The sequence below is a fragment of the Alosa sapidissima genome, chromosome 15 (assembly GCF_018492685.1).
Source record: "Alosa sapidissima isolate fAloSap1 chromosome 15, fAloSap1.pri, whole genome shotgun sequence".
Classification (NCBI taxonomy): Eukaryota; Metazoa; Chordata; class Actinopteri; order Clupeiformes; family Clupeidae; genus Alosa; species Alosa sapidissima.
In genome coordinates this window covers 15,312,129-15,326,232 of record NC_055971.1, presented here as the reverse complement: position 1 = coordinate 15,326,232, position 14,104 = coordinate 15,312,129, and the positions used below count along the sequence as shown (strand labels likewise).

The 14,104-nt window shown below is 41.3% G+C and overlaps 1 protein-coding gene across 1 annotated transcript; it reads right to left on the bottom strand.

Moving 5' to 3' along the window:
- Positions 1 to 149: 149 nt before the first annotated feature.
- Positions 150 to 13,903, bottom strand: zgc:162872 (BAR_ACAPs and ArfGap_ACAP domain-containing protein). Its single transcript, XM_042064708.1, has 22 exons — positions 13,212 to 13,903; positions 13,059 to 13,116; positions 12,828 to 12,947; positions 12,595 to 12,648; positions 11,727 to 11,785; positions 11,227 to 11,410; positions 10,037 to 10,081; positions 9,683 to 9,778; positions 9,266 to 9,340; positions 8,846 to 8,949; positions 8,575 to 8,626; positions 8,101 to 8,201; positions 7,605 to 7,716; positions 6,991 to 7,184; positions 6,024 to 6,093; positions 5,793 to 5,887; positions 5,373 to 5,449; positions 4,708 to 4,862; positions 4,316 to 4,425; positions 3,996 to 4,106; positions 3,673 to 3,734; positions 150 to 1,757 (listed from the first exon to the last, which is right to left on the bottom strand). Exons 1-22 carry the CDS (start codon positions 13,262 to 13,264, stop codon positions 1,573 to 1,575), a joined length of 2,172 nt encoding a protein of 723 aa, XP_041920642.1. The 5' UTR covers positions 13,265 to 13,903; the 3' UTR covers positions 150 to 1,572.
- Positions 13,904 to 14,104: the final 201 nt, after the last annotated feature.

Here is a 14,104-nt window from a genome sequence, read left to right as displayed (position 1 = left end):
ATGTAGTCTTTAGGCCTACTTACACTATCTCTAATGTCTTGTGTAAATAATTTATATAATCAGACAGTTTGTTAAATACATTTTATTGCAATTATACAATGTTACAATTCAACATTTCCATAAAGATGTATAAGTGTGTTTTTTTTTTATCAAAATGGAGAGCTATGCTTTTTGTTGTTGCAGCCTCTTGTCATGATCTATTAGTGCATGTCATTTTTTCATCACCCACAGTAACAGTTCTCCACATATAAATGCTCTTTACCTTAAAAGCAGATTTGAAATGATATGAGGGAGGTTAGTGGCTTTAGTGGGTGGAGCAGTTCCACAGCTGTCGACCAGAGACAAATAATCTAAAATACAAGTGCTGTCATGCAGCACACAAAAATAGAAGAACTATAATAGACATTTAGTTAACATACACACTTAACATTTGAGTTGCTAAAATTCATCCCATCCTACAACAACACAATACTATTTTTAAAAACATAAATATTTGTAATACTTTTCCCTTTCTCTGTTGCGCATTAAGCCAAACTTAGATCAATAAGTTAGTCCTGGCCAGTGGTCCGTCCACCTAAAAGCAGGAAGTGAAGTCCTCTACTAAATTCTGCATTATTTGCACAGATTTCTTACATTGTACAATCCTTTAACTAAAAGGTAAATTCTCTGTGTAGCCAAGTAGCTTAGTAAACAAATGGGAGCAAAAAAGATGCCACAACTTTCTGAACTAGATCTCTTCCACCCCTGCCACTTCACACGAACCTGAGATTCATCTGCCACCACACACCAATGTAAAATTACTGACCAATAATGCCCCATACCTTCATCTATACCAGCTTCAGCCTTTAAAGTCCCATCTACAAAGTGATACATTTTCATAGTGTCACCAGCTAAGTGTACAGTGTGGATTAGACTGTCTAATCCACAGTCATTGGCTGGAGTGTATACCCACTTAGCCTAACCACCCACTTATGACCATTTTGTTCTGTTTTAATGTGGCATAGAAAGGTCTGTAGTTAAAAGTGTAGGGTTGGTTGTATCCGTCAAAAGAACCTTCCGGTCACTTTCGCAGCTCTTGACCAGTTGTCTTGTAATATATACCCAACATTTACCAAGTCAGAGGCTTGGCTTTCTGAGGTTAACTTATTTGTCATTTTTCCACTAGAGGTGATAAAATCATCTCCATAAAACTATGATCTGACTTACCCTGGTTCCTTGCTTCAACCTGAACTCATGTTTCACCAATTGATAATCAACTGTACAGTAAAGTGGGGAGGGGTGCACTGTTCCTGGGCAAAGAGAAACAGTCTAAATGTGCCCGTGGAGAATACAGTCTTTTCCACGTTCTCTTTGCCGATTTGTAACTTGTGTAACTCTACTGTGGAACTGTGTAGTTAGTCTGGCACTACACTTCCTGGTTTAACTTTCCTGAACAAGTAAAATAAACGAAAAGAAAAAAACATCAATACTGTCCAGACTGACCCAATTAAGTCAGCGCTCATGAAGACAAGATGTGACACATGCAGCAGCTGGGTTAAGAGCACTGGACGTCAAAAGTCTGCTCATGTGATCTTAAGTATCCTCTCCTGCTCCTCCTCCTCCTCCATCTTCCTCTACATGTTGATCATTTATCAGTCGGTTCCCCTCGCCATCCTCGTCTGCACTCTTACTGAACTGTCTCCGGGAGAGCTTCTCCGGATCGTGGGATGCCATGTTGCTGAAGTCTCGGAAGATGTCCTGGAATGTTTCATCATCACCTGAAAACACAAACACACGCCCTTTTAAATGAAAAGATCTGGTGAGGTATTACACAAAATCTTATACAATTACAGAAGACCTAAAATGTGCCTAAATATGACAAGCATATTTAAGCATCAAATCATTGTGTCAAAAGGACACAATGATTTGATGCTTAACTGCTTGGCTGTAACCATAGTATCATTATCCTAAAATATATAATTGTAATAAATGGAGATAATACATCAAATACGACAAATAATGATGATATATCACATTAAATATAGGGTCTAAATATGATGATGGTAGCCAAAAGTTAACAAGGAGGAGGGGCCACAGTAAGCGATCAAAGGCATGGTCGATGATTCTGGCAGAACATTGTTGCCATTTGAGCTCAACAGCCAATGAAATTACACTCCTCCTTTCCATGCTCCTGAAGCAAAGTGCTTATTGGCTGGAATTGTGCATGGCTGGGTCTGAGCCACATTTCTGTTTCCTATTCACAGAAAGGATGTACAAACAATCGTTTTTTGAACACACATACAATAAGGACAGCTAGAGGACCATGAAAAGCAAGTTTCTGAATTTGACAACAAGTGAATTGGCTTATTCAGATTCATTACAGATTCATCTTCAAGCTCCCTGTAAGCCTCGCCTAGTGACCAAGTAACCTCTCTATGTACATGTTAGTACCATGAGTTGGCCAGCTTGGTTACCACATTAGAACATGAACTCTCTAAGTGTATCAGGTTGTATTAACAGACATGGTTTAGTTGATGAACCTGATTTCTCAAATGCCCCCCGTAAGTAGGTCTGTAACTGGATGAAGTTGGCACACTGGAAAATCTACATTTACACCCACAGTCCCACTCTTGTATCTGGGCTGGATGAGAATTCCATCACGCAAGTCAGAGGGTCTGTGTAAATAAAACCATAAAATCCCAGGAACTGCAGATGGAAATTAGCTTTTAGCTAAACCTGGTACAAAGCATCTCTTCTCTTTATGGGATTAAAGGTGCCCTGCCACATAAAACTGTTTTTACTTGTATTTTTTAAACATGTTAGGTCCATATGTGTTTGTGCTATGTCGTGAATGTAAAAATAAATAGCTAACTCCTCTGTCAGCTCTAGCCACTGAAAAGAAATAAGCAGAGAAATTAGGCCAATTGCAAAAGCTCTTCAGATTGACGTGGAATTGATTAGCTCATTACTATTCATGAGCTCGCCCAGTTGAGACCTTGCCCACAAAATTCATTTAGCTCTGTGACAGTTTTCGTAGGCCTATGCAAGGATGGCTGAATGTCAACGGACTTGTGCGCTATGCACAAATAGAACTTCAACAATGCATTTTGCCCAAGAACCCAGACTTCAAATGGCTTCAGTTTATTTTTTGGAACAATGCCACAGGCTTTGCAAAAAGGTTGCTGTTGAAGCCTGGAGCAGGCTACCATCGCAGTCTACGACCAGTGCCTGTAAGTAAAATGTAATTGTCAACTCAAGGAAGTGCTATGTTATACAGGTTTAATGAACTCGCTAGCCTAGCAGGTTTTATTTATGCACCTTTGGACAATGCTAGCACTCGCTAGCCAAGCTAAGTTCATGCCATGAATTAAGCTAAAATTAGTTGATAATGGCTGTCATGTTATGGACGAAACCTACTAGCTGTTAGCCAATCAGAGTCAAGCAGCTTAGCTCGTTGAATATTAATGAGAACTGGCGCAAATCGAGCCGAGTCTTCATGCAGGCTTTCAATACCACATTAGAATGGCTTGAAACAAGGTAACCAAGGCATGTTTTCCACAAAGTAATGAAATACGTCTGGCAGGGCATCTTTAATGTATTTTGTACATGGTCCCTGAAAGAAATAAACTAAATAAATAAATAAAATGCTTACTGGCCGGTTGTCAATAACAGCATAGCACTTTTGACACTTACCAACCGAACCAAAGAATCCCTCAGAATCTCTCATCTCCTCATTCATACGTGCCATTCTCAGCCTGCAGAACATAAGACAATGACAGATAACCTCAGCACAGTCAAAATACACATTTTTTTCTAAGAAATAAATCACCAAAAACAGAGACAAAACAGTGATGGTTGAACACCTTCTTGAAACATTGAAACATTTATAAAGTTGTTGCTGTAGCTTGTTGTTGTTGTTTACCTTGCTTGGCACAACTTACAAGGTAAAGAGAATAAATACACAGACACACCTTGTACCCTCAAGCCTTTCTACAGGAAAACACTGTTGTACTCACAAGGTCACAATGTCAGCATGAGCAGTCTCCATGGCAATGCTGAGCGGGTCATTTCCCTTTTCGTCAGCTGCGTATTGATTGGCTCCCCTCTTTAGAAGCAGGCACACGTGCCTGAGGATCAGATACATGCATGTCAGATTGATGTAATGAGATATCATGCTCTGTTATTCTGCCCTAAAGCCTACTACATTTGAATTTGAATGGCTTATCATGAGCACAAACAAAATAAAAGCCTTGGCTGCTTACACATAATGCCCAGAGATCAGAGTATTGCTCTGCAACAAGTCTTTGTTTCAGTGAGGACTCCTGAGGATACTCACCCTGTGTGGCCCCCGATGGCAGCAGCGTGAAGAGCCCCCTGGCCCCTCTGGTCCCTGTGGTTTACATTGGCTCCGTTCTGGAGCAGGAACTCGCATGCTGTAAGGGAACCCTGCAAGTCCATACATACAGAGATTCAATTTATATATAACTATCACACACACACACAAAATACATATTATTGTGTATATATATTACAATATGCATACTGAGAAACAGACAGTCATTGGTCAAGACAATTCATCTTTGAAATGGGTAAATATACACACACAATGATGCCAAGATTCACATCTGCGCACACACAGACAATGTTGCAAGCAAACAGACACACCTAAAGGACACAGTGATTGAAAAGTTTTGAACACATCCAGCTCCATCACTGCCTGATACTTACCCCAATGGATGCACCAATCAGAGCAGTTCTCCCCTCCTGCTGTGGGTCACTCCAGTTCACCTCCGCGCCATGGGCCAGAGCTGCCGCCATGGATACAAGGTCCCCCTGGAGGGCCGCCTGGTAGAGCCGTCGCCCACCTTCACGCCTCACGGTTTCTACAGTGATAGCAGCCCAGCTCAAGTAACTAACTTAAGTAAATAGGTTTGTGTGCGTGTTTGTTTGTTTGTTTATATATCAATGAGGCAGGGATGTAAGAAAATATCAATACATTTGAGTATCGTGAGTCAGGGAATTGTCCAAGTGGTGTTTCATGTCAGTGATGTTATGCCACTTATGGTATAAGTGTTTTGATGTTTATGTTATGTTATGTTCTATGTTTAGTCAGCTTACAATGTTATTTGCAATGTATATTGATAGGTTTTGGCTTATAATAGTTATAATCCATTCAATACGGTCCTTGATTACTTCCATGACTTCTATTCCAATGTAACAATAAGACATAAGACAGGAAGTAGCTTAAAGGCACAATGCTTGGTTGCAGTATTGAATATGACAGTATATTAAATTAAATCCCCTGTATCATGATATGTATTGTATTTTTATATTTTTGCCAATACACAACCATAATACTGTATCTTCCTCTATCGTGGAAGTATTGTACACACCTGAGTCACAAGAATTGGCCTTTCGCACAAATCTCTTCCCCACATACTTCTCTTTAATCCATGTCTCCTTTTCCTGACTGGAAGAGGAAAGACATACATAAATACACAGACTATGAGAGAGATACGCCTCACACCACCATCACTGCTACTGTACCATGACAAGCAGATCATCAAAGACTATTAAGGATGTCATATTGCTGTTGAAGTTGATCACACAATGAGTCATAAATATTCATACCCAGAGACAAGTACGGTACATAGACAGATGCATACAGTGCTTGACTAATACATGGACAGACAGACAGGCAGACAGACAGGCAGACAGACAGACAGGCTTCTACATACATTTATAGGTGTTTAGATATTAATATTTACTGATACACATATGCATGAGCCCTCTTTCTGCATGATGGCTCTTACCGTGGGCTGTGAGAGGTGGGCTTCTTTATGCCGTCCTCTGAGCTGCACTCCTCATAGATGCCATTAACAACATCATTCCCTAATATACAGAGTAGCTGGAACAAGGAAAGATCATCATTGATCATCAAGGATCATCATTACCACAATGACAGCGACACAGATAACTGGTCAATCATAATATTGTTTACGGTAGTATGTCTGAGCTGCACCCTCACAAACTCTGCCTGTTACCTTCATTTGTTCTGGGTCCCATGAATCCAGGGTGAGAGATCGGACTTTGGACAGGTGGACACCAAGGCTCCTGCAAAACATCCAAAAAACAGTTTTCAACATGCCAATTAAGCAGCACTGAATAACTGAGGACTGTGGGATGGCAGTTATGTACTGAGTGAGCAGTATGGAAATTTAAGGAATTAAATTGGAATTTAAGAGCCAGTTTCAATTCAATTCTGGAATTTTGCACAAGCCTGATCAGTGCATCGGTATTTTGATAGTCAGCGGCGCATTTGAAAGAAATCTGCTTGCACGCGAGACCGTATGGAACAGGTATTCCACTAAACCACGCTTTACTAAAACCAGCAGAGTATAGCCTACACGTATCTGCACTCGTCTATTATTTAAACTCATTGGCAAAGTGAAACTACCTTCACCGTGGTCTCATAATCAATGACAAAACAGTTATACCCAGTTAATTACTTTAACTATTGACTGACAAGGGGTAACCATTGAAAACATAGCATGAAAGAAGCAACACTTACACCAATAAAGTTTGAACGACTGAATAAAAATCCTAAGGATATGTATCCTGCAGAGGAGTTGCTGCTTATATCTCGTGACAGTGCGTCTTCAGCTGTGGTTTATATGCGCCTTTTGCTATGAGCCAGATTTTTCTTGGTCAGTGGAGTAATGATTTTTACAGGGTGTAAGTGATTTTTGGATCATGCACATTATATTAAATTGCCACACCCCTGGGCACAAGGTTTAATAAAAGCGGAGCGTACCTTGATTGGTCTAAGTCGCTTTGGATAAAAGTGTCAGCTAAGTGTATGTAAATGTTGTCCATGTATCCCCAGCAGGAGGTTAATATAACGGTAACGGTAATAATACGGTAATTAAACTATAACTTGGGAGCATATACTGGTGTTGCGGACTTTTTTTCCCCCTCTCTTTTTTCCCCTCTCTCCCCAGCAGGAGGTACCTGTGGATGCCAGAGCACTCTATGCACATGGTGATGCCCAGGTTGACACTGGCCCAGCGCGGATCCTCCTCTCCACAGTCGCAGCAGCGTTGATTTCCAGACCCCTGCAGGGCCACGCCAAGCACAGCCTGTCTGGGGGGTGGCTGCCCTGGTGGGGGGACCACAGCCTGCACCGGTGGAGAGCTCTCCTTGGGCTAAACATAGAGGCAGAACAACAACAACAAAGATCAATCTTGATATTTAGTACATTTTCCTCATTCTTGTGAAAGAAATAATATCAAACTTGGCTATTTTAGATGTTGTTTCCTAATATATTTCGAGAAACAAGGATATTAGCTCCACCTTTGCATGTACCAGGACATTTGCATCTCTGTGGGGTGCCTGGTGTATATGTACGTGCCTCAGGGGAGACCAATGAATATTTAATGACCATTGAAGTAATCTCTATTACATCCCATATGGTGGCCTTTAGCACATCTGTGTGTCTCCACTCCTGGGCCTCTGTGCTGAACCATGCAAGGCTGTGCTGGTGCCTGTGGGTGAGTATAGGGTGTGCCTGCCTGCCTGCCTGCCTGCCTGCCTGCTTGCCTGCCTGGGTGGGTGACTAGTGTTACCTGGGGCTGCTGCGCCTCCTCTTTCTGGCGGTAGGCCATGTCTATGCTGCCCTGCACAGCATTGATCCAGGCCTGCCTCAGCTCCTCCGAGTCCGCCTGCAGGGCACAGCACCTGGGGAGATAGAGAAGGCCAATTAGGGACAACTGATTCACATATGGAAAACAGTGTACAGGACACTACAGCCTCGCCTGCCTTTATTGAATGCATTGATTGTAACAACTGAGGTAATTGAATTGGACTGCATGCTTTTTGCTATCCAATAAGTAATTTTAGATTGAGTACAAAACATAATGTGATTACACTAATGCCACACTGTTAGTAGACATCTGTCTATATCTTCTGTTCAACTTATTTTAAGAACAGCAGAATGTGATAGAACACTGTGACTCGTTTCGCTCCAAAAGCTCTTATTCATCCACGCTCCTTCCATCTCCTGGCCAAACAACCCCTCCTTTTCAGGGAAGAGATCCTCATTATCTGCGGCCTGGTTCTTACTTCTGAACTGACACCAGCTCAAAACAAAAGCGCCGGTCAATGCTGTCCAGCTGCTTCACCGCACACAGCCTGAGGTCATCAAACAGCATTGTGGGCTTCTCCTGCAGCGCAGACAGAGAGAGAGAGAGAGAGGAGACTCCAGTGCCTACAGGCAATTTCATGTACTATATGTACTGTACCTGTCACTTTCATATTGCACTTTTATGTTCTTAAAAATGTAACGTATGTTTGCGTAACACATTTACACATTAATAATATGCAAACAAGTGAAACTTGTTATAGGTGCATTTCCTGCTATATTATACTGATATGAAAAACTAATTAATAGTTATGTAAAAATGGTTGCTGTATGTGCCTCCTTTGAATAACAGCTAAACTACAGCTTAGCTCCGGCAGGAAATATGTGAACTTTCACATATCCCTGAAAGTAATTTGAAAGTAATTTAAAGAGATAGGTGAACATGCTTCCCCCACCTTGTGTGTTTTAGTGTACACTAGCTGGTTGTTTTCAGTGGAGAACCAGCATCTACAGGGTGACAACAAAAATGATTCATGATCTTGCATATCAACAAATGCAGAACAACCATTTTAAATATTAGTTGTTTAAAGTAAAGTTTCCAGTTTCGCAATTCATCAATCTCCAATCTTCATCAAATCCTTCAATGACTTGAATCAATTTCATAATACCCATTAATGTCATAAATAACAGAACTGACACAAATATCAAATCAGTTCCTCTTCTCACCTTTTCCATGTCTTGTTCTTCCTGCGCGAACGCTTAAACAGGTAGCCTTGTATAGTTCCACCATCTGCTGGCGTGCAGGCAACGACAGGCTCCCCAGAGGCATCCTAAACAAGAGGATCAGTCATGTGGACGCAAGCACAACATTGTGTATGACATTTAAAGTGGTGATGTTATTGCTGTAAGTCACGTTGGATAAAGGCGTCTGCCAAATGAATAAATCTAAATGTGAATTAAGTGTTTTAATAATTCTGCAATAACAGCAGAATCCATGAACCACGTAGGACCTTTTAGCCACCTACACATTGCAAAATATCAACTCTACATTGAAGAGGCCTTGTTTTAAATGCTTGCTAGTAATTTAAACAAGTTGTGCTTTTGAGTTGAGTGCATATTCACTGATGCTCAGAAACTGATCCTTACTCGTTGCTGGACAAGAAGATGTGTGTTCTCCAGATCTTTTCTCTTAGATGAGCAATCCGTGGAAAGTTGAGCAAGCTAAAGAGACATGGAATGGGATTCACTCATATGTTTCACATGAGAAAACCAATCAGTAGAATATCTGGCTTTTATTCCTTGTTGAATTTGTGGTTTGTATCAAATACCACTTACTGTATAACAGGCAGTGATATAGTCATCAACAGAGCAACAAAAATACTTTCTACTGAACATCATTTCAGTGTGAATTTTTGACCACAATCACAACCACAAGCGTCAGATGCTGCAACCAATACAGACAACAAGCCAGAGATTGGCAGTAAATATGCCAATAGGCAGCACAAGGCCATATGAGGTCTACTGAAAAAGGTCTCAAACACAAGAGACCAGGGGTACACACACCTGTGTGGCCATAGTCTTCATGGTGGGCTCCAAGTCTCTTAACAAGTCGTAGCCTTGGTGAAAGAAGGTGTACTGGGCGTGGAAGTAGGAAAAGACCTGAAACACACACACACAATTACAGGCCGTTTAAGCCTCTGGGCGTCTCTCTGTTCACCCATGGCATCATCCGTGTAAGAGCCACCCGTTGGGACTAGCCACTTCCCACTAATAGCGTAACAGCCCCGCAGACTCCTAATCCCCAGCTGTCTGCTTGGGGCGCTGCCAAAGGAGTCTGTGCCAACCAGGGCTGCCTTCGTAACCAACCATTCAGCCTGGCCTCTCAACAGGAAGGAGGAAGAACGCTTAGACACTCACCGAGTTTAAGATGTCCAGCTTCTGTTGGACTTTAAAGTTGTTCAGCTGCAAGACAAAATGGAAATCAAATGAGTGAAACAAGAGTAGAATGCTCGTTTGGAAAATAGTTCAAAGAGAAGAGGGATTATCAGTGTTTATTTATTTGTAAGCAGTTTAAGCACATTTAGTGATGCTGAATTGAGCCTCTGTGCACAAGTTAAGAATTTTGAAAAATCCGGAGCAGCTTTTGTAATCGGTAAACAAATCCCCAGTGACCTAACATAGACCTGCGTTTTTAGATATAAATAATTAATACAATTCAAATGTTTGAAGGGGGACAGAGTTGAAGGGGTTCCTCCTGGCTTTGGCCATTTGCTCTTATAATATGGCTATACATTAGTGGCCACACCATGGCCTACTGGTTGAACTCTACCTGGAGTTTTTCCCCCCTTCCTTTCCTTCCAGTTTGGTCACTCCCTGTGTAAACAAAGCTGTCCTTCTGCTCCAGGATATCTCAGGTTAGTCTGAGTCAGCACACGAAAACACAGATGTTGGTGTTTCGACAGCACACACATAGTCCGGGGGCTGGCTGAAATATTCTGTGAGCTGAACTAATTACACTAAAATGCCGTAGGTTCTTTGGGTGGCGTTATCTAACTGTTGGAATTGGTTAATTCAGGAGCCATCCTGAAATATGGTATGCAGAGTGTAGACAAGTACACAAAGTATTTTAGCACAACACATACACAAAGTATTTTAGCACAACACATAGCCAAATCAACCTCTAAATTGAATGATATTGCAATCACTACACAGATCTGCTGGCCACAGGGCCCTAATTTAGGTCTCAAGTCTAACTAAACTAAAGCTAATTTGATGACTACACAAAATCTATTTGCTAATTTAATACCATGAACAAGATCTAAAGCACAAACATCAGTGGGTCTCTAAAAGCTCTCTCATGCCACACGATGGCTTTAGTTTATTCATGAGACATTATGCTCATTGACTGACTTTGCACTTCGACCAACGTTTAAATTAGGGCCCACAATCTATAGTCATGACGCACTATGCTCATTAACTGACTTTGAACTTTGACCAACGTTTAAATTAGGGCCCACAATCTATAGCAAAACCGATATAATTAAACTGTAGAACAGGTCACTCTTGAGAGGCACTGTAAATACACTGTCTTTTTTAACAGTCGTTACCTGCAAACAGTAGTCCAGGGCAAAGTGCTGGTAACACTTGCGTGTTGCTATCAGTAGGTGGCTGGCCCTCTCAGCCTCAGTGGTTTTGTGGCGAGAGATCTGGGCGTTCTTTGCAGCAGCGGTCTCAAGGTCCTCCCCGATCCGCACAAATTCCCTTCGGGTGTCCTTTATCTGAGGCATGAACCTAGAGACGAGCACCATGGGTGGATATGCAGTAAATAAATGAACATAAAACCACTGCAAAAGGTTGAGCTGTAGAATGGGCAAACTGTATGTGATGTTTTTCTTGGTACAGAATAACTGGATACCAGATACAAAAAGAGAGTCATTAATAGAAGCTATGGCATACTTGTGTGCATCCATGCAAAATATAGCTATCAGTCTGGCTTTACAAGTGCCAAGAAATGTGTGATGGATGGGTATGTGGTGTTTATGTAATGCTTGTATCAGTATGTGTGTGTGTGTGTGTGTGTGTGTGTGTGTGTAGATGAAGAGCTCACTGTGAGAGCAGGTTGGTGAGCTGCTGGGTAATGGCTCTCTGGGTCTGGTCAAACAGCATCTGTGGAAGGGGAATGTAAAATAAGACAAATGTTCGGCATCATGACCATGTAATTTCTCATTTTCTTCTTGACATGAAACAAATGTACACAGAGAAAGCAAAACCATGTGGTCATATTTGTTAATTGAAAATTAATTGAACTATTCCGAAGAGCTAGATAGAACAGCAAAGGCTTTACAATCTGAAGTTGATGACAGCTGGATTGAGTGAGTGCCCCTGCAAACTACCAGATGGCTCATAGAAATTTAAACCGACTGAATAACCGGATATTCTACGATTTTTTTTTTTTATTCACTTCAGTTGTCCACACGTTTGCTTTCACCAAGTTGTTCCAAATCGGAAGTGGCCGCGATGTCGAGAATAGGAAAACTAACTTCAGTGACTTAAAGACACAGATAATGAAGTCAAAATTATGCTTGAAATGGGCTGGGTCACATTGCTGATAATAACACATACTGGTAAGATAAGAGCAGCTTGTGGGTGGAGGCAGGAGAACATAATTATACCCTCAATTTACAATTGTACCCTAGGGCTATTTGATGTCTTTTAGAACACTAAACATATCAGAGGTGTCAAAAGTTGACTTACTCGAGTCTAGATTTTTTGACGTTAATCACACCTATGATGTATTGCTATTGTCTATCCAAAGTAAAGTGCCTGTTTCAAAGTTAACTGATGGTCAAATCAACCAAAAATCTGATATTGTTTGCACCTCAAGTGGTCTTTGACGTATGTTTGTGTGAAAGAATAGTGTGAACTTAAACAGGTTTTCAGCCGTAGACATAGCCTTTTGTGGTAGGCCTACTTACCGTATGAAACTGGATCATCTCTTGTAGCCCCTGATTGAACTGGCGTAGGCAGTTCTATTAGGAAAAAAGATGCACACATACAGCATGATGTGAAGCTGGGTCAGGTGAATTTGGTGCAGGCCCACACACACATAACTTAATTTGCACACTTCACACTGAAAAAGGATGGATTTGATTGACTGGAAGCTTGTTAATGTAGACTGTGCATAATTTCAAGAGTGAATGCAACTTACCATAATGACATTGTCCCGCTTGTGATACAAGGAAAACTCAGCCAATGCAGCCAGGAACAGCTGATTAGAGTTGTTGTATGCTTGGCCAGCCTCCACCATCTTAGTACACATCTTCATCACCTGGGAAAGACGGATGAAAATATGGCTGCTGCATGGTTAAGCCAACAACCCCTGGAGATAAAAGTCTCGCCACAGACATATGACTCAAACTTAATAGCCGAAACGTCTTACCTTCCCAACTCGGCTCTCCAATTCAGCTACATCACTCTCACATTGATCCAGAGAGGCCCTATGAAAGAAAGTAATTGCAATGCAATCACTGTCTGTCTCTATCGTGGTAACACGACGCCTCTCTTTGGACAAAATGTTAAATACGAGCTTTACCTGAAATGCGGTGAATCTTTAATACATTCTTCGAAATCCAAAAAAGAATCCATCGTGGCACTTCAAAGGGCGCAGTTGTCAAATAATGGCTTTGTTTGTGTCATATGTCACCTTCCTAGCAGCTTAAAACAACACTATTCTCCCAGTTCTTTTAAAGAGTAAAACACTGACACACTGATCATGCGGCATTGTATTCCAATAAATTATTCATCATTAGGTACCAAGTAACAATTTGGGACACTGATGTAACTTAGCTAAATGTTAGCCATATTGTTGCTAAAATGTAACACTCTGTACAATTAAAACAATTGCTAAAACAACAAGGAGAGACTCTCCAAAACGCCGTTCTTGCCGTCCTAACATATATTCATTATCGGGATAAAACCAAGCTGGCTAGCGAGCTAACGGAAAATGCATCCCATTTTGAGGGTGTCAACAGAGAAGACGGGTGTTAATACTCTGCAACTAGATCTATAGGATTATTGCCTGCAGTAATAAATACAATAAGGAAATGCACGTGACTTAACCCGTAAATTAATGCTTTCCTCGCTATGGTTACTGAAATGTTGACAGCTGTCTCCGTGCGCATGCATGCTGTCGTATGAAAAACAGTCGCTTCTTCCAGATTTCTGGAGTTAGAACAGCTTGCTCAGAAGAGGAAAGAAGGCCCAACAAACTTGAACCTAGTCAGCGAATCGCGCTTCCTTTAAGCACAAACTATAATTTCATTGGATGTCTGAACTAACAGATGGACGACCGATGAGCATTTCTCGACCAATCGTGTGTGTGGCATGGTTGTATCATGTTGCATCCGGTTTGGTTTTCAAAGTAAGAGTCCATAACGTTTGTGTCGGTCTGTCACGACTCCACATATAATAGACGTGACTTGCATA